Genomic DNA, 20,566 nt, shown 5'->3' on the forward strand with positions numbered 1-20,566 from the left:
TCTTATGACTAAAAAATATCACTTTATAAGAATACAATTGAAATTTGACCTTAACACCGTTCGGCAGCACACCGCCTTGTTCCACATTATAAAATCAAATGGAAATTGTTTCATTCACCGCTTCTATGCCCTCTTATGCTTTTTAATACAAATTCTAATAACCAAATAATGATTTCCGCTAAAAAAGTGTGAAAGATGTTTATTTTTCTCATTCTGATCATTGTACTAAAAATGTGTATTTTAGTATTTTCATTCATAATTGATTTAAAAACCGAACATTCTAATAAGGTTCCAATTGGCTACAACGTCATTATCACATAGAAACCGCCACAGGCTGGTAAGACGGCTGTCATCGACATTGCAAGGCGTGACGTCACGCCGACGAATTCACGAATACAAACGAATTTGTCGTTTCGGCGGCAAATCGAAAATATCTCGTTTAAGATTGTTAAAGAAAATTTATTAGACGACATGAAAACAGAATAAAGATTCCTTCATTATTGTAATTTGTTTCGATAATTAAAAAAAATATATATTATTTTATCTTATTGACGACATTATTGTATCATGAAATAATAACGGGAGAATATTTCAATACGAACAGAAGAAATAATGTGTTTTAATACGTTTTTTTTTAGTTGGAGGTTTGAAATTATATTCACCCGGGCTTGACGAAATTCGACAAATTTCTACACCGATAAAGAATTTAGCATATCATTGCTAAAATGAATAAAATCACTTTTTATTAACTTTTATCCTACATTTAAACGGAAGTTTCCTTTGAAAAAAAATGTTATTACTGAATTGTCATTACGTACTTTTATCAAATTAGATCCAATTTTGTTGGAATATTTTTAAAATTTATAAATTGTGATTAAATTTAATTCCTTTCCCATGTGTATCTACTTAGGTATAAATATGTGGGTAAAGTTAGGCTAGGTTTCAAAGAGAGCCACATTTGATGATGATCAAATCAGAAATATTTAGCTACATTTTGACCATCGTATCTTATCGTATAGTGTACCTGGCAACAATTTGACCAAAAATTTAAACGGGCCGACAATCGGCGAATAACGAGGATTAATCAAGCGTCAAAATACCACAACAAAAAACCGACGCCATATTAATTTGAAATAAAACCAGTTAATGAATAAAAAAATATCAACTGCCGTCTAATTCAATACAAAAAGCGTAGTTTTCGTGATGAGAACTTCTTACATACTTCACTGAAGAAATTACTCTATATTTTTGAGGTTAAAAAATGACCCGGTCATTATAAAGTAGGTACCTACTCTGAGCAGATGTTTAGTGGCTACCTATTTGAACTGAATTCACAACCTTCTGTATTTAAATAGTAAGAAACAAAGCCAGTGAAATGGCGGGAACTTCCGCCATTGGGCGCATTGTTCTTTTTACTTTTTCTCGTGTAAATGTCACTACACTGAAATAGTGCTTGCAAGACGGCGGGTACTCCAAATTAAGAACTAAGTAGGTTCCTACATAGCTGGCAGTTTATTTACGAATAACTTGTCTTTATTTTCAAACAAAATAATTTTTTGTTGATAATTAATTGATATTATTTAAAAATTACGATCTCCGTTAAGTGGTCGAGTAGAAGGCTGTCAACCATTTATTAATTTATTTTATACCAGCCATTTTTGTATGATATTGCATCTCTTTGAATATTAAACTATTTTGTGTATTAGATTTGTCCTTTTTGGTAGCCTAATTTCATTGCACGTTCTTGTGTTATATCTGTGAATGTGCTTGTTGTATATAAATTTCTTTGAAACGCATTTTGGTAAAAGGTTATCTATTATTGTATGTATAAATATCATCGTATTCAAGAATACATTCAATTAATCAGAAGGTCGCGGGATCCAATGCCGGCTTGCGCAAGTAAATTTAATTTAATTATTTTGAATTGTTTCATAATTAAAAACGAATAATTACGATGTGATTTCGAAGTTTTCAAAATAAAATGGGTTAGATTATAAGTTGTTCTAAATATCTGTTTTATTGTGAATTATTTGAATAATATTATAAATTGATTTCATTCAATTAGGTATACTTATTTCTATTTCAAGAATTTTCCCTAGAATTGAAACACACAAAACATACAAGGCGTGAGAGAATGTCAGTAGCCATTTTCCACGTTCTGCATTGAAACCAGAACTGAACGAAATTAATAATAACTGCTTTTGGAGTATTGTTTATTTCCCACGGAGAGTATCTACTGATATAATTACAAGTCTCCGCATTGACAGCTAAAACAATGAATGGGCCAAACCTTAAAAAACTTCCGAAATTACGGGCATTTTACACTATGCTTTTTTCACAACGATCGCCATATGGAAAATATATCGGGTACCGTATGAAAAATCTTTGCTTCACGCGACCATTACTTTCATACGTAGGTACGATTTCATACAGATAGTTGTTGTTGCCATTATAGAAGATGTAACAATTTAGAACTGTACTAATTCGTCAAAAATGGCAAAACCTTGTACATAACCATAGATTATTGACTGCATTTATAGAATTAAGCATAATCTATACCAACACTTTATCGAGTCGTACAAATTAGAGTAGCATTGGTAATTTCTTTATTACTTAATGTTACTCTTACGTTTTACTGATATTGCTTTATATTTATTTATTTTTTAATTTAGTAGTCTTTTTTTAATTACTTCGTAATATTTTCTCATTATACTTGTAATCACAATTTTACAATTGTGTATTTTGTATCTACTTTACAATGGATTACATCTATTTAATTTCAGTATCTCCTGTATAATACAGATATTCTTCTATGTACATTGCATCATGTATCACTTTTATGTAAAAGCCTTTTTAGGCGTATATATATAAATAATTTTTAAAAATTAAAAAAATTGTCATTTGCCCGCAAAATTCATGCACATAATATTATAGTTTTTTTTAAATGAGAGTGAAGTAAACATGAAGCATTTTCATATAATATGGATAAGGTAAAACAATGACAGACGACAAGAAATCAAAATAATGTCCGCCATCTTAAACTCAGCGAAAAATGGTATCAAAAGAGAACACATGTTCCTTTTTAAACCCTGATTTGTGTAAAGACTACCCACATAGAAACTGTACACAAAAAAGCATCATGTAAAACACCAATTTAAAGTTGCTAAAAATGAGATAGATGCAATACGATTTCGTCTCGAAACTCGTATTGTTTAGCAATATTTATTTACCTATGTTATTTGCTACAGATAAATAATATCCTTCAACACAAACACCCTTACTAATAAACTTGCGTTAAATTTTGCCCAACTGATATACATTCATTTACCCTGCTACTGTTATGGTTGATTATATTCATAAATTAATGTTTTTAGAATGCTTCAATCTTCATATTGCTAAATGGGATTGACCAAGATAAAGAAAACTGTGTCACCTTCAGATATATACCTACTCCATCGAAACATTGCTTGGAATGACTTTAGCCCTGCTTGGTGATCATATCTAAATAGCCAGGAACTTTCCACACTTCTTTTCAGTCCCCTAGTTGCCTAACAACATACCCCAATAATTGGGGATGCTATGATCCCTGGCTCCTGACAGTTGTGACTTTTGTGTGGTATTCACATATAGAAGATTAGCAAAGCAGCATTTCAAATTTGTTTTCTTGAATGAATTAATAAATAAATGAAAGAATGAAGTGGAATCTTGGAAGTGGAAATATACCCATTTCTCGACATACGATCGAGCTGAAACTCGATATATAGACCCGTTGTCGATGATGATGAATTCTATCACCTTTAGGATCACATTACACAAAATTACGACAGTTAATATACGAAATAAATCTTGGTGTCATCCAATTAGGATTTGGCTTAAGGCCGCGTAGTAAGCGTTCAAAGATGGTATGAAAGGGGGATATGTAAATAAGAATGTCAGAGGGAGAAATTAAAGAGAAATTATTAGGGAGGATTAAAAAAAAACATTAATAATTAAGAGAAAATTGGGAAAATATTTAATAAAACACGACTCGTTTGAAATAAAGCAAAAATCTCTCGAAAAAAGTTTAAGTTGCATTTAAAGATATACTGTGAATTTTTTCATGTCTATAACATATTAAATAGCATAAAAAACGTGTTCTTAATAATTTTCGGAGCTTACTTTGCGATTTTTTTCTATCGCGGAAATTTCATACAATTAACGTTTTGGCATAACAAATGTATAAGAAAACAGAGAGAAAAAAAATGTGTATTGAAATACATCTATTTACATACATTACTACAAATATATGTATTAATGTATGTAAATAGATTAAAACATCTATTAACATATATTAATACATCTATTTACAAATATCAATACAAATAAATGTATCGTAGTAGAAAAAGTTTGTTTTTACGAGGTGATTTTTACTTTTTTATGTGAATTTGATCTCCTTATATGAAGGACTGTAAACTGTGAAATTTGATTTTTCGGTAATTATTCTATTATAGAAAAGATACCATTTAGTATTTATTTTGCAACTGAAATTTAACCTCGCCTATTGTATTGTTAACTTCTCTAATCAATCATTCGAGAAAACGTATTGTAAGGTGGACAAGAATATTATAGGCTCATTCAGTAATTAAAGATATTATTTTAATTAAATTTACGACTCAAAACAATTAAAACAGTGCTGTAAATGCATGCAATTTAACTTGGAGAATATGCCAATATCATTGTTTTCGTTTTAATTAAAGGCGTTTCATTTTCATACTCTTATTGGTGTTAGAATGATATATTTTATCATCAAAGTATGTGGTTCGTATTGTAAATAAATCATTTAAGATCGTAAAATACATTATGCTGTATCAAAAGTGGAGTTCCTCAGGGATCAATGTTAGGAACCTGTTCCATTTCTAAATATATAATATTTTTAACCAGACTGAAATGCTGAAATCTTCTAAAAAAAACTTGTGTTTACGAGTGCTACATTACAGTTATAATATCATAAAAATAAACCGTACAGAAAACAAATAATACAGAAATAAATAAAAACTTACCCTTATAAATGGATTTTTCTTTGGCAGCAGATCATGGGGCAGACTAGACATATCCCCGGCAAAAGTCTTCAGCTCTCTCCTGATCACTCCCCTCGGTTCCTCCCTCCTCGTCTTATCTTCAGCACTGGGGGTGGGACTAGCAGACTTCTCCAACTCCTCCCCATTTGAGGTCAAGTCACCAGATATCCTCGACTCGTTTCTCGAACTCGGCGACAAACTTCTCGAGGGTGGCGACAGGTCTCTAGACTCGTCTCTAGAGCTAGGTGACATACTCCTCGATAATTCTGACACATTCCTCGTGCTATCAGAATGCCTCGACAAATCATCAGACCTCGTCGAAAACTCGTCACGTGAATCGTCATAAGTATGCGATACTTTAACAATATTAATGGAATCGATCGATTTTCCCGGACACGACGAAGGACTTCTAGAATTGATAGACAACTTATCCGAACTCGTCGACCCGTTATCGAAACTCAGCGAAATTTTTTCAGAACTTGGCGACAGTTCGGGATTGATATACACTTTATTTAAATACGGCGACTGGTTGAAAGAATTGATCGAGACGCGCGTCGGTGACATTGGCGAATTGATATAAATTTTACCGGTATTTGACGACAAACTGTCAGAAGTGATGGACACTTTACTGGAAATCGGCGACATATTTAAATGATCTCTTTCCATTTCTACAAAGTTGAATTTTGCTTCACCCATTATCGCTGCACATTATTTTTACCCAAAACTTTACGAATATTCACTTTTTTAAATCCATTGTTGAGAAAATATTTTAGTAGATACTTCGTAGTAGATAATATCGCTTCGCCTTATCTGAAAACGGAAAAAATATATATTAGAGAAAATTTAAGTAATTACATGTTGTGAAGGATCGAGCAAAAATTTAATTTAATAACTTTGGAGTAATTGCGTTTTTTAATAATATTTTGTTGCGATATTTGTGAAATCAAATGTACAGCTGGTTGTCGAGTAGACTTACGTACAGAGTTTGAGAGGGATATTTTAATATTGCGTCTCAGATTTGTAAACAATGGTAACGAATGTACCATTATGACCGTTATTGACCATTGTTATAAGCAATCATTTCTGGAAGATTGAGTTATTATAGGTATCTGATATGCAAAGTGACATATTTAGAACATGGTGGAGTTTTGTTATCAGGCATTTTGGTTTGAGTTTTGTTATCCAGACCAGATTTTTTGCTAAAATAAACAGTGGGGAACCATATAACTACAATCTGCATTTGTGTAGCTATAGCATTCACATAGTTCGACCCTTTTTGAGGGGGAGCTTTTTTTTAGCATCGCCATGGTAAAAAAACACCAATCAGAATCTAAAGATTCGTTGAAATTTATTTAGTTATTTTTTTAATGATAAACTTATGTTTATAAGACAAGGTTTTATGCATAGAAAAAGGATAACAAATTTTTATTAGCAATAATAAGTCGCCTGAAATATCAATACATAAAAAGAGAAAAAAATATAATAAGCAGTAATAGTTGATTGAATTACTAATATATATATATATTTTTTTACTCGGGAGATATTTTCAATTTGTATTGATATTTCAGCGACTAATTAATTATTGCTTATAATAATTTGTAAGGATTTAGTTATGTTGCGGGGTGTAGCTCTAGCATTCACCAGGGGGGTTCGACCATGAGGGGAGGGGGTAGGTTTACCCTGAAGGGAAGCAGGAGAGAAGGGGGTGTTGGAAAATCTATTGGAAAGTTTTTTTGGTACCTATTCTACTTTCCACAATTCGTTATTTACATAACATTGATAAAAGAGATGGTATACCTATATTTGAATATATGATGGCATATAGATATAACATAAAAAATAATTGCATTACATAGTATACAAGCATAATCAAATACTATAAATAAATAAAACAAAAATAAAAATTAACTGTGGCATTTAATCGTAAAATGACGCAGAAAGTAAAAAATTAATACAACCCTCTACACGAAGATCGAAGTACACACAAACTATAATATAGAAGTATTAGTAGACTTAGGTTAAATTAATATTGATTGAAAAGATATGATAGTATAACCTTCTTGTACCTAGCTTCCGTGCAGTTAAATAGGCCAGCCACATCTGCGTATCTATTAGTGAGCGTTTGAATCGCTCAGTCCTGATATTTTTTATTTTAAACGGGTTTTCGGAACAAGTTCGTAGGTATATGAAAAAAATTTTAAACATAAATATTTAATCGGATATAATTCGTCGATATGAGAGTTTTAATAAATTTCGTTGTTTCTACAAAAAAATATTAAATAATACCGAGTTTTAAAAAAATGGAGGGGGAGACAAATCGAAGAGTTATATTCGTCAAACATTGATGACTTATAAAGAATCCTGATTAAGATAATATGATTTTGTTACACCAGAAAAAAATCATCACATCGATAAAATCAATGATAAAAATTACAAAATATTCAAGCCAATCGATTATCCTTGATATATTTGAATCTTTTCATAATAAATCGCGATCACATCATTATATTAAATTATCTAATTATTTCTCACAAATCAAGGTAAAATCTAATTGATTTTTTATAGGACTAAACCGTTAACTTTAACGGGACATCGACTGATTTATTTTGGTTTTTATTAAAAAGGCAACGTTTTGAACAACCAATTATCTACTTCCTCTATATCTTGTTTAACAAGTCCATGCGCATTAATAGCAATGGGGGCCATAAACTGATCTTTCCAACTTTTATAATTATAATTAATAGCATTCAACACGCGATCATATTTACTAGTGATGGGCAAAACTTAGACACCATTTTCGAAACGATCGATTATAATGCCGACTTTTAAGTAGAAGTGTTTAAAATTCAACCGTTTTAAAAGGAAGTTACAAGTCAAAAATGCGTATATTCTTATTATACCTTATATTGTAGGTAATAGGCATTAAAATCCCTTGACAAACGGAGTCTAGAAACGTTCGATTTCAAGCACAAAACTGGTTTTTATTTATTTTGTAAATAATTTTATAAAAGAGCAAAAAGTTTTTTTGGTTCAAAGGATATGAACACGTTCGATAGAATGATGTAAAACTTGGAATTAAAAAATTAATCTCACGGAATGATCGAAATTTTAAAAATAATGTACAAGAAAAGTTTTTTTGTATTCGTCACAATTGTTATACAGTAAAACTAAAGGTATGTCAATAATGCAGTTGTACGTAATACAGACAGTTAATCTTTGTCAAGTTCGTTAAATCTATTCTAAATGGTCTAAAACTCCATACTCTGAGAGTGGTGATTTTGATCATCTCAACACAGGAATTATTAAAATGTGCTTAGTATTAAAAATACAGGGTTTTCTAATAAGAGGTGTTATTTTGAATAGCCGGCTATTTCGGTAGATGTTACTTTTAAAGCTTTCATTTTTTGACATTTGACAAGTAAAAACTACGTCATTAATAAAAATGGAACGATACACGCTTCAACAACGCATTGAAATTATTAAAATTCACTTGACTGAATCAAATTCAAATCATCTTGAATGATGAGGCCCATTTTCACCTCGATGGCTTGGTCAACAAGCAAAATTGACGCATCTGGGGCTCGGAAAACCCAAGAGTCATTGTTGAAAAGCCTCTCTATTCTCAACGTGTGACTGTTTGGTGCGGTTTATGGTCCGGCGGAGTCATTGGACCTTACTTTTTCGAAAATGAGGCTGGAGCAAAAGTTGCGGTGAATGGATTGCGCTATCGAGAGATGATTAATGATTTTTTTATGGCCGGAATTGGATGGTATTGATCTGGACAACGTTTACTTTCAACAAGACGGCGCTATGTGCCACACAAGCAACGAAACCATTGATCTTTTACGATTGAATATCGAAATAACACCTCTTATTGGAAAACCCGGTATATTTTTTAAATTGCCATGTTTTGTTGCGGCAACTTCCATACATATGTCAGCTGTCAGGGAGATGGATAAATGTTTCGAATATCAAAATATTTCAAACGGATCAAATATGAGACAAAACTATGTACATATATGTCCATTTTATAAAATAAAGCAAACATGCCTAATCAACATTAATTTAAATAGTATTTATATTTTGTTGTAGTTTGTATACCGTCCAATAGATGTCGGTAGAGTGTGTGGTCTAAGTTAATGTAGTTTTAAGATATTCTCAAAAGTGGCAGTAATTACGCGACGTGACAGAGACAACATGTCGACTGTACTCAAATAATTACTAGTACAGCCGACGCTAGCCGATCCCTAGACCAATAGCTCAGTTTGAGTTCCTTCCCTTGACAGAATAACTCAGTCTCCAATAGTTCTTCATGCTAGATATTCATTGTAATTGTCTCACGACAATAAAGTACCTTGTAATTTTTGATGGACCGAAGGATTGATTAAAAACTTCGGGTCTTAAAGTGAATTCCATTTTATTAAGACAATTAACAATAAACATCACAAATTATCTATCCAAATCTCCGTTTTATCGCTTTTACCATGAGCATAATAAAAGTAAAGCGACAATTTGAAAATTTGCTGAACAAGTCAAGCTCGACCGCTTTCATTAAATGTTAAATATAAATTAATATGATATAGAAATTAGCGTTTTAATTAATAGCAAAATAAAGGCAGTCGACACAATCACAATGATCAAAGAATTAACGCGATTTAGAACTTCAAAGTAATGAAAATCATCATTTTTAATTAGCCGTCCGAAATAATACCCAGAAATATTTTAGATTTATTGTACCTACTGCAAGTAGAAAAATCATACTATAAAATTGACCGACAAATCAATTTTATTTTTTTTAAATATTGAAGACAATATAAGTGATTCCTAAACGCAAATCTGAAACAGAAAAATCAGAAAAGGAAACGGTCACATCTGGGACTCGAACCCAGGACCCTTGTCTTTCCGGGACAATGCTCTACCAACTGCGCTAATGGGACCCTATCCTATTCGGTCACTTTTAACTGTATCATACTTCGAATAAGAACTACCAACGTTGTCTTCATTTTTTCACCGCACATTTTTATTGGCAACTATCTTTATGTGTGATCGCAAGATTCAACCCGAACTAAATGCAATCCTAGACAGCGTCTTATAGATAAACCTATCTTATTGTTTTTATTTTTAATGTGCGACATCTATTGACTTTTTCTGCAAGTCTAGAAATGAATTATTAAAGTTAAAAGTGACCGAATAGGATAGGGTCCCATTAGCGCAGTTGGTAGAGCATTGTCCCGGAAAGACAAGGGTCCTGGGTTCGAGTCCCAGATGTGACCGTTTCCTTTTCTGATTTTTCTGTTTCAGATTTGCGTTTAGGAATCACTAATATTGTCTTCAATATTTAAATATTATAATTTGAGGTTTTACTCAATAAGTTATTCCGAAAAAAATAATAATTTATTTTTTTTAATAAGCTAACAAAAAATTATCCCAATAAATGTATCTATGACTTCAATTTTTTCGATTGTATGATTATAGATATTATTATTTTAGTTTTTCAAACTGAGAGAAGTAAACATAATTTTGGCCTTAAAATTAAATATAAGATGTGACACAGAAAGAGATTCAGGTGCATCAAGGAATTGAACCCAGTATCTCTTTCTTCCCGGGGAAACACTCTTAAAAATATTAAAATCAATTATATTGCCACTCCGAGATATCAAGGTCCGGAATTAGAGACAAATTCAGATTATCCAAGTAACAACATTCTTGAATATCTATTAGCCTATTGTTTTCGACAGAAGATCGAAAAATATGTGTGCATTTTTTCTCTGCAATAAAATCCAAATAAATAGAGAATTTCTACACGTATCCGAAAACTAAAATCTGTTTTTGAAAGAAGGTGAAATAGCTTCAAACTTTTTATTTTTGTAAATAAAAATATGATTTTTAAGATATTTAAATATTCATTGCAAGCATAAACACTAAACTAAAATTACCTTCTGATAAAGAAGAAAACACACGTTTTTGTGTATAAATGTATTACTCTAAACATTACTGTCACCTCCCTTTTTTGTTGGAACCTTTGGTTACATAGGAGTGTACACTTGAATCATTAAAAAGTTAACTTCTTGATTTGAATATAAAGCGTGGTATGTTCTTTTTCTAAAACAGTTTAGATCATATTTCTCGCTCTTACAGCAAGGGAGATACAATGATTTCCATGAGACCATTCTGTTTGTTTTGTATTAGTAACCCCTCAGGCAAAACAAAAAAGGAGTTTCCTGCCAAAAGTATTCAGTTGTCACCACTCTTTCTGTTATATTAGTCGTTTATAAAAATGAGGGAGAGGTTACAAAAGTGCTATCAGCGGTAAAACTACACGAATGAACTGACTATTAATGCATGAATATGGGAGAAGCCAATGCATCTGGGTCACTAGTCCTAGATTCTAGTGTTAGGCAGATATAATCTGAGCCCAGAGAGAGGTGGAAAACGTGATTAAACGAAACCAATACGCGAATCCGACCTTTGGTTCCAACAATCCAGCCCGTCCACTATAACTCAACAACTCTGCGAACGCTTTGGTCTATTGAGCAAGGTTATATTCAATGGGCATTCAATTTCTCTTTGAATTACTGCGAAAATACCATTATAACATTGTATGGGTGGAACTTGATTCAAAAAGCGCCTATTTTCACTTACTCGGTTCTGATTCAATAGAGTGACCTCTGCAGCGTATTGGACAGTATTTATCGCAATAAGGTTGCGGTCTAATATACGAGTACCATTGCTAGATGAAAATAGTTGCTTGGATCTACATATATATACAAGGTCTCCGGGGGTAAAGTGCACTTTCTTCGGGAGGTGATTCTACACGATGGCAAAAGTGTTTTTTAAAAACAAAAATATTTTTACACAGAAGAACTTTGCATACTCGTATAGGAGACGGTTGACGTAAGGTTCCGTGAGCACTTAGGTCATAGGCCCATTGTGCTTTGTCCCATTTTACCTTATTCCTTTAACAGTCATACGGTCCCTTTTATAAAGTTCACCAGGGCTATCATTGGATATGTGGCTATGTCTTCTGGTTCTATAATGTGTCTTCCCAGGTATCTGAGCCTTGGTCCCAACAGAGCGGGACATTGGCACCAAAAGTGAATTGTAGTCTCTTCATCCTCTTCACATTTCCTGCATCTGTTGGTTTTTTCCACTCCCAACAACTGCATTTCTCCTGAGATGGCAGTGTCCCGTTAGTAGTCCTACCAGTTTTCTCAGTGAGCTTCTGTCCATATTGATTAGTTGTCAGGTTCGTCTTGGGTCTGGTCCGTTTATGAGTACTTTGGATTGCCTCATTCCGGGTGCCCTTTCCCATTCCTCCCAGCTACTATTCCTCAAAACTATCTTTAAAAGTTGAAATAAAAAAAGTAATTTATTAATGTAGAATCAACTCCCGAAGTCATTGCGCTTCACCTCCAGACACCTTGTATATTGCAGACAAAAACTGAAGCTCTAATTTCATGAAACGAGAGTTTTTGTTCAGAAAACATCACAGACAAAATCGAAACAACCTTGAAACTGCAATAATCGTGTTTAGTAACCAGATCTGAATAGCTGGGTTTTTCCAAAACTTCCTCTTCCCTGTCTATTTCGACTCTCTACTCCCTTCAGCCGCACAGCATCCCCAAAAGAGGGCGCAATAGTCCCCTGGCTCGGAACAGATGAAAAATACATGTTTTCTGCTTTATAGTGAGCTTGGTGTGGTCTGTACATAATGTAGTGGTCTGTGCATTTTTTTACAAAAGGAAGACAAGCATTCTCAGGTTGCAAATAACATAAATAACCTTTGAATTTTTCCTACTGCCATCATTATGTTGGGGAAATTTTTTTTGTGCTGTGATGGAAGATTTAACTAACAGAGAATTGAACCTGCGACGATGGGACATCATATACCGATGTTACAGAAGGCCACCTCTGTTTCAAGTTAACAGACGGCCGTTTCCTACTGAATAAGGTTTTCTGCGATTTCCCATATTTACACAAGCGAATGCGAAGGAATTCCCTGTAATAAGGCGCAGCTGAATTTCCCCCCCGATCCCAACATAACACAATCAGACATGTATGTAGTATATAGTCGGCTGCTGGTAATGCTGAAGCTGAAGAATATGATGCTCCAAAACATGCAATTTTAGTATGGTTTTTAGGTAACAAATGTTTTCCCTACCGAGAAAACACAAGACCTCTAAGTCTAAAATAGCCAGGTAACATTTTAAACACCCATACGAGGTAAAAATTGTGAGGCGTACCTATATGACGCCAAATTCAGTAAATATAATTGATTCACCACTTCATGGAAAATAAGAATGTAGAAAATGAATAAAAAAAACCTGCGACCACTGTATTCGTAATCACAGCTGTAACTATTCGGGCTCTGACCGGTCACAATTAAACATAGATACAGTGTAATTAGAAATTAATTAATACCATTATATTATAAATCAAATTTCACTGTCTAAGATCCAACAGTGAAAGTAAATTTAACCTTTTGAGTGTCTTTGAGTATACGTTACATCGTTAGCAGTAGAATAATTTTGTGTTTCAGGGACAAACTGAGATGGACTGATAAAAATCGTTCTATCTTTTTCTGTAGTTCTGTGAGATATATGATATAATCTGTAACCGGATAAATCATCACAATGATAATTCATCACATCTTTAAGAAGTTATATAAAGTCATGGAAAGTGATGAAACAAAAACTTTATTAACTGGGTTATGTAGGTTAGGTTTGGTTAGGTAAGGTTGTGTTAAAAAAAAAAATCATCGTTTCTAATGACTTTATATCACTTTTAAAAAAGTTGAATTGTCACTGTGTTGAGTTATCATGGAACCGATATAATCAGTGTTAGAAAGTATTTGCATTTAAAAATTTACAATTAGAAACTTCCAAATAATTGTAATATATATTCCAAAAAGTCATCGACCGCCATTGTTTGCATATTCGCGAAAGACTTGTCAAGGTTTGTGAGTTTTTTTTATATGAAACGAAAAAAAGTAAAGTTACAGTAGTAACCTTTATGATACATTTGTGTAATAAATTTTATTTTTTTTTAGATTCGTTTAAGTGTTATTTTTACGTATATCAGAAAAAACCGTAAGTGAAAAAACTATCGTAAATTTTGATTTTTTTATCTAATTTTTTTCCAATTTTGTATCACGAAGAGCGAATCTATTGAAAAATTTACGTCAACCAGAATCTGACAGATGGTTAAACTTGATATCACTGCTGAATACCTCTAGGGTTCATCATTTTATATGAACAGAAACCTCAGGAGGTCTAGCACGGACGATCCATAAAGCCCTATGTCAATTTGATATTGACAAAACCGTCATATATGGTTAGATAGCGATATTTGCGAGTACGGTCAGAATATGATTCCGACAGTCGGTAGACAAAACCGCTGCTTTTAGCGTGGCTTCCAAGATGTCGGATAAACTGTCAATATGCACAACGGTTTTAATAATGGTTCGTTGTGCAAAATAACTGGTTTATTAATGAATGGAGGTGAACTAACTAAGCTCTTAGAATTGAAAGAAATCATATACACGATCCATAGACTTTATTTATTTCATTTAAGACGCGGTCAATTGAATTCGTTTCAACTTCGAAAAACAAAAGTTGTTAACTAATTAACTCCCTTTTTAGTTTAAAAAAGTACATGAAGAATGCCAAAATATATATATTTTTTTATTTATTAGCATTTTTAACTTTTACGTAGACGTTTGACATAAGGAATATCAATTCATACGAATGCGCCAGTGTTGAAGAATGCCAAAATATTATATATTTTTTTTATTTATTAGCATTTTTAACTTTTACGTAGACGTTTGACATAAGGAATATTAATTCATAAGAATGCGCCAGTGTTGCCAGCGTATGTCAATTTGCATTATCAATATCGGTATGGTTATCAACAGCGCGACCGTGCTCGGAAAGTCGGTATAAAATGATCGATAGTTACGCCTATCGATCCGATATTGTTAAATTATCGATTTCTGCTAGAATCCTGGTTTACTATAATCATTCCTACAGTCTGTCACAGAGGTCACGAGTTAACTCAACTGTAGATAGATCGCTATGAATTTTAATTGGTTTCGTTTTGTTAGGTTTAAAAAATCGATTAAATATGCAAAGCAGATTGTGTTTCGGTAGCGAAGTGGCCGATTAAATTATTACTAGGTGGTTCTCGTGATCTCGTTTAGAACTGTCTGTCTGACAAATTAAACAAGATTAAATAAAGTTGTATTCAATTTGCTTTATTACAACACCTAGATAAATCAAAGGTGCATATTCATTTACGAAATCATGTTTGGGTTTTCTTACAAACTATCTCATCAAATAAAACTCTGGCTGTATAAAACACTTGACATACAGCACTGAGATCTTAGGAGATAATTAGGAGACGGCGGTTACTCGACAACTAAACGCCATCTATCGGTAACCTAATAGACTAATCTCGTGCCATCTATGGGTGAGCTCTTACACTAATATAAACAATATTACAGGTGTTTTTCAAAAGGAATTGAATGCACATGGAGTAAACTTACTGATATAAAATAGAGTTAATTTATTAAAAATCTGGTCAAATTAATAGTTTTTCAGTTAAAAAACGGGATTGCGGGCCTTTAAAGAATGAATTGACAGTCTAACAACGTATCAGTCAAAAGCGAATGTATTATGAGGATGGCGGAAACGTGTTCATTCACATATCGATACTGATGTTGATATACCGATATTTTCGCATTCCGATAAGATATTTATTACGAAAAGAACACGTGTTCTCGATATGTTCTGAATGACTAGTATTTTATAAGGAAATTGGCAAGCTACCACTTTTTACACGTAATACCCGGAGGTTCAAAATAAAACACATGCGGCGATGGTGTGTCCAGATTGACCCGGCTGAAATGATGAAATTAAAAGGCTTTTTAAACAAAGTCACAAACAAAAATCACAATACTAGAAATGTGCCCGAATGGTTGACAACATCTGCGCGGGACTATGAGAGACAAAGACGGAAGGACAGAGCAAGAGATATGCTGTTTCGTCGGCTGCTCGAATTCAACTGAGAAGAAATGGAATTTTTGCGTGTTTACACAATTATTCTAATAACTTTTTTAAAACGTGTCCGATTTTAATCATTTTTGAGTCGAAATGTGGGTAAATATTGAAGTGAAACTTCTTTAGGCGCGTAATGAATTTTCGGGGACGGAGTAAAACCGAGTCACGATCGAAACGAAAATGCGGGTACCCCCACCACCGATTAAAGTTCATTTGATCTAGTCAAAGTTTTGAAGTAACATATAAATGCTTCTTAGCTCATCCCGACAACTGGCGTTGGTGGTGTAATGGTCAGCATAGTTACCTTCCAAGCAGTTGATCCGAGTTCGATTCTCGGCCATCGCACATTATTTTTTTGTTTTTAACGCCTTTTTCATTCAATATCTTATTTTTTAGTAGGTCAGAACATTTTTTAAAAGAAAATAATATTGCAAAATAATAAAAACACTTATCTCGCTGTGATAAAACATTACTCCGCTAGAGCGCGCTTTGCGTTATTGTGTTGGATTAAAATTATTATCTAATCCGTATATTATGATAATTGTATTACATTTATTTAATTAATTTATTTATTTTGATAATATGTAATAATTTTCAAAGTTTTGAAGTAACATATAAATGCTTCTTAGCTCATCCCGACAACTGGCGTTGGTGGTGTAATGGTCAGCATAGTTGCTTTCCAAGCAGTTGATCCGAGTTCGATTCTCGGCCATCGCACATTATTTTTTTGTTTTTAACGCCTTTTTCATTCAATATCTTATTTTTTAGTAGGTCAGAACATTTTTTAAAAGAAAATAATATTGCAAAATAATAAAAACACTTATCTCACTGTGATAAAACATTACTCCGCTAGAGCGCGCTTTGCGTTATTGTGTTGGATTAAAATTATTATCTAATCCGTATATTATGATAATTGTATTACATTTATTTAATTAATTTATTTATTTTGATAATATGTAATAATTTACAGAAAAAAAAATTAAAACTATCTCCCTCTGATAAAATATCCGTTCGCTAGAGCGCACTACGCGATCTTGTGTGGGATTCTATTTCTGTACATTGTACATTATTTTTAAAAATATATTATATTTTATTTTGAAAATTTTTGGAACTATACATTAATCGAACGTCATTCATCTATAAGAAAATATTAGAAAAAGCAAATCCATGCTTCGTCGTTGAATTATTTAACCTCTAATTTTCAAACTAACCTAAGAGAGAAAATAGAGATGATGAAATGAAAATAGAGAGAGAGGAATACTAGAAGTTTCACTTCTGTCTTGCGTAGGCTTGACACACCCAGTTTTTTTGATAAAAGAATAGACAAAAGGAAATTAGCTTAAACGAGATATTTGCGGCAAAATCTTTTATTTAAAAAACACTGGGTCAAATCAGACCCATCAACGGAGTCGAGGTGTTAGGAAAATTCGTGTAGTAACTTGATCGATGGTTTTCCACATAAAATAGTGTCTTGTCCGTGGATTGTCTGTTAGCCGTCTGTTTTTTGCAATCAGGCAAAGGTGTTAATATCGCACCTCACCCTACCATTAACACATTACTACATTCAATCCTTTACCTCCTACTAATTTCTAAACCCCGTGTACCCCCATAAACATAGCCATGAGATAAATCAATATCCTCCTTTGATACCTTGGTACTGTAATAAAGCGATTTGAATTCAATTTTATTTGCTCTGTTAGTGTTTTGTCGTCGTGAATCGAGTGACTGACTACTGTAAATATGTAGAAACTCTAAGGAATGTGATCTGCAATGCAAAATATTTACGCTGAGAAGCTGTGAACACTCGGCCGTATCGTAAATTATGAGGAAAACAAGAAATAATTATCTGCAATACTTAGTACCTACAACAAACTGTGCTCCATGACTAAATTCATACATTTTATTAACACTGTTTTATATATTTATCTATTTTATAGCATAGGTTCCCAAACTGTAAACTGCAAAGTACGCGAAAAAAATTACTATTGCTGAGTTATTAAGAATCTAGTAAAATTATTCCTAATCCGGTTAAAAGCGGGATTGCGGGTCCTTAACGAATGAATTGATAGGTTACCTGATAAAATTTTAGGAAAATACGAATGAATTATCACGATGTCGGAAAAATAATAAAAATTCTAATATTTTCGAATTCCGAATGTTAGATTACTAAAAGTTTATCAGGAAACGGCCTGCAATCGCCTTTTTAACTGGATCACCATTAATTTTAAGAGATCTTTAATAAATTAGCAATACTCATTTTTCTCAGTGTAGTTATGAATATCGTTCAAAATTTTTGGAAGTTTTAAAGGTTATTTTTCTGATTATGATTATCATACTAAAATATGTATAATTTTAATATTTTCATTAATAATTATTGATTTAAAAAACGATCTAAAATCGCACACTTTCAAACGGTTCCAACTGGCTACAACGTCATTATAACATAGAAACCGCGTAAGACGGCTGTCATCAACGTCGCTCGGTGTGACGTCAAAGCTGCTGAATGTACGAATAATAACAAAAATGTCGTTTTGGCGGAAAATTAAAAATGGTACATTTTAAATCGTTATAGAAAATATATTCGTCAACAGAAAAATAAAATATGAAAAAATAACATGAGATCTCCCACCCTCAATTTTGTTCCCCCTTTTTTGTCCATCTGATCTACGCCGGGGACATCAGCCAGTACTCTACAAAGAGTAGTGTCTCTAGGTTTGGTTTTTATACAAATCTGCAAAAAAATAAAAATTTTAATTTTTATACTGAAATTGATTAAATGTTGCAGAAAATCACCCCATCATATTCTCCCACCTTTGAGGGAGAATAAAGCCCGGGAAACGCTGTGTGCTTCAGCTATTAGGTATAGCTCTCCTGTGGATTAGTGCTAACCAAACGTTTCTAAACGTTTTAGTTTGATTACGTTACTTGTATTGGATAAAATCTAGCGCGAAGCGATCACTTGACTTTGTTTTCTCTCACTCAAGAAGCTCTGACACATCCAATGGAGTATATCAGTATAAAATTCGTTAAAACCATTAGTAAAAAAAGACTGATATCAAATAAAAGTCAGAATTATAGATTATAGACTTTTCTCTACTCTCTATAAATATCACTTGTTGTTTTCGAACAAACAGGTCTCCAACTCGTCTTGGAAGGAGTTTATAATTAAATGGTTCTTTTAGATTAATCAGGGATTTATTAATACTCCACGTATTATAATGGTGACTCGATAGTCGACCTAACTAGAAGCTGGCTAATTTGAATCTGAAACAGTAAGTTTCTCTGAGATCCTTCCCACTGGCCCTGCCGACAACTGACCACTGGCTCCATCTTGCGGACTTCCACGCAAGCTCTATGCACTGCCATCTGTGCGTGCATCTATGAAGCTCTTACTTCCCAACAGTATATATAAACCTTTCGGAAGAAATTCTCTAAATGATAATGAAAACTATATCAAAATCCGTTGTCTATTTTAGACGACTAAGCGCACAAACAGACATACGCAGCTAGCGACTTTGTTTTAGTATAATAGAGATAGAGAGGAGAAGAAGAAGAGATAATTACGTTTTTTTAATATTTATAAATCAATCACAGTTTGAGAATTGTGGTTTAGTTCCAAGCAACAACTTGATATTATTACAATAATATATGATGTATTATCAACCGTGTAGTGTATTAAAACGTGTACACATTGCTGACATTGCAAAACAACATCTCACGCTATGCAGGTAGAACACATGAATGGTTCCTTAGCTCGAAAGTTTTCAACACATAATTGATCGCGGAACACCTGCGCTGTTTCGTTATTTCAATTATGATTTTATAAATATGACTAACTAACAATCTCGCCATTTCCCCGCAGGGTAGGCAGAGGACGTACCGTCAAACAACTATGTCTTGGCACACATTCCTTGCCTCATTTACATTCTGATTCACTAGATCGTGTCGTGCCGTTTTTCTCGGGCGTCAACGACTTATTCTACCATCCACATTTGCATCAAATCGATCTCGGTCGAAAGTATCAATAACAACAATATCAAATTTGAATCAAGATACCCGCTTGTACCTAGATTACACGCAGTTGACAATATTTTATTTTTTTATTTATTTAACAATTTTTTTATATAAGATAATGTGTCCTTACTGGGGTACCCCGTTCTAAGGACACATTGTACATGGTTGTGTGTTTGAAAGAGTATAAGTACATATGTTAAAATACTATATAGAAAATTAAAAAACAATATTTAGAGAAAAATAAAACATAATACAATCTTTAGTCTTTGTTGGGTTGCAAAATTATATCTATATTCATCCTTCCCTTATCCATAATCCATTTCTTAATGTTTCTTTTGAAGTCAGTTATTTGTTTAATGTTTTTTATTTCAAAAGGGAGGACATTAAATAATTTTATAGAATAATACTGCATATTTCTTTGTCCAAAAGTTGTTTTAG

At 32.9% G+C, this 20,566-nt stretch overlaps 1 protein-coding gene across 2 annotated transcripts in view; it reads right to left on the reverse strand.

Moving 5' to 3' along the window:
* Positions 1–20,566, reverse strand: part of Rhp (GTP-Rho-binding protein rhophilin) — a 231,206-nt gene that overhangs the window by 184,566 nt on the left and 26,074 nt on the right. For both annotated transcript variants that reach the window (XM_089648542.1, XM_089648541.1), the window contains exon 2: positions 5,040–5,867. In XM_089648542.1, coding sequence (XP_089504668.1) covers positions 5,040–5,753 — 714 coding nt within the window. In that variant the 5' untranslated portion in view covers positions 5,754–5,867. The remainder of the gene's footprint in view (positions 1–5,039; positions 5,868–20,566) is intronic.

The sequence above is a fragment of the Hesperophylax consimilis genome, chromosome 28, assembly GCF_061612785.1.
Source record: "Hesperophylax consimilis isolate HC1 chromosome 28, BYU_Hcon_1.0, whole genome shotgun sequence".
Taxonomy (NCBI): domain Eukaryota; kingdom Metazoa; phylum Arthropoda; class Insecta; order Trichoptera; family Limnephilidae; genus Hesperophylax; species Hesperophylax consimilis.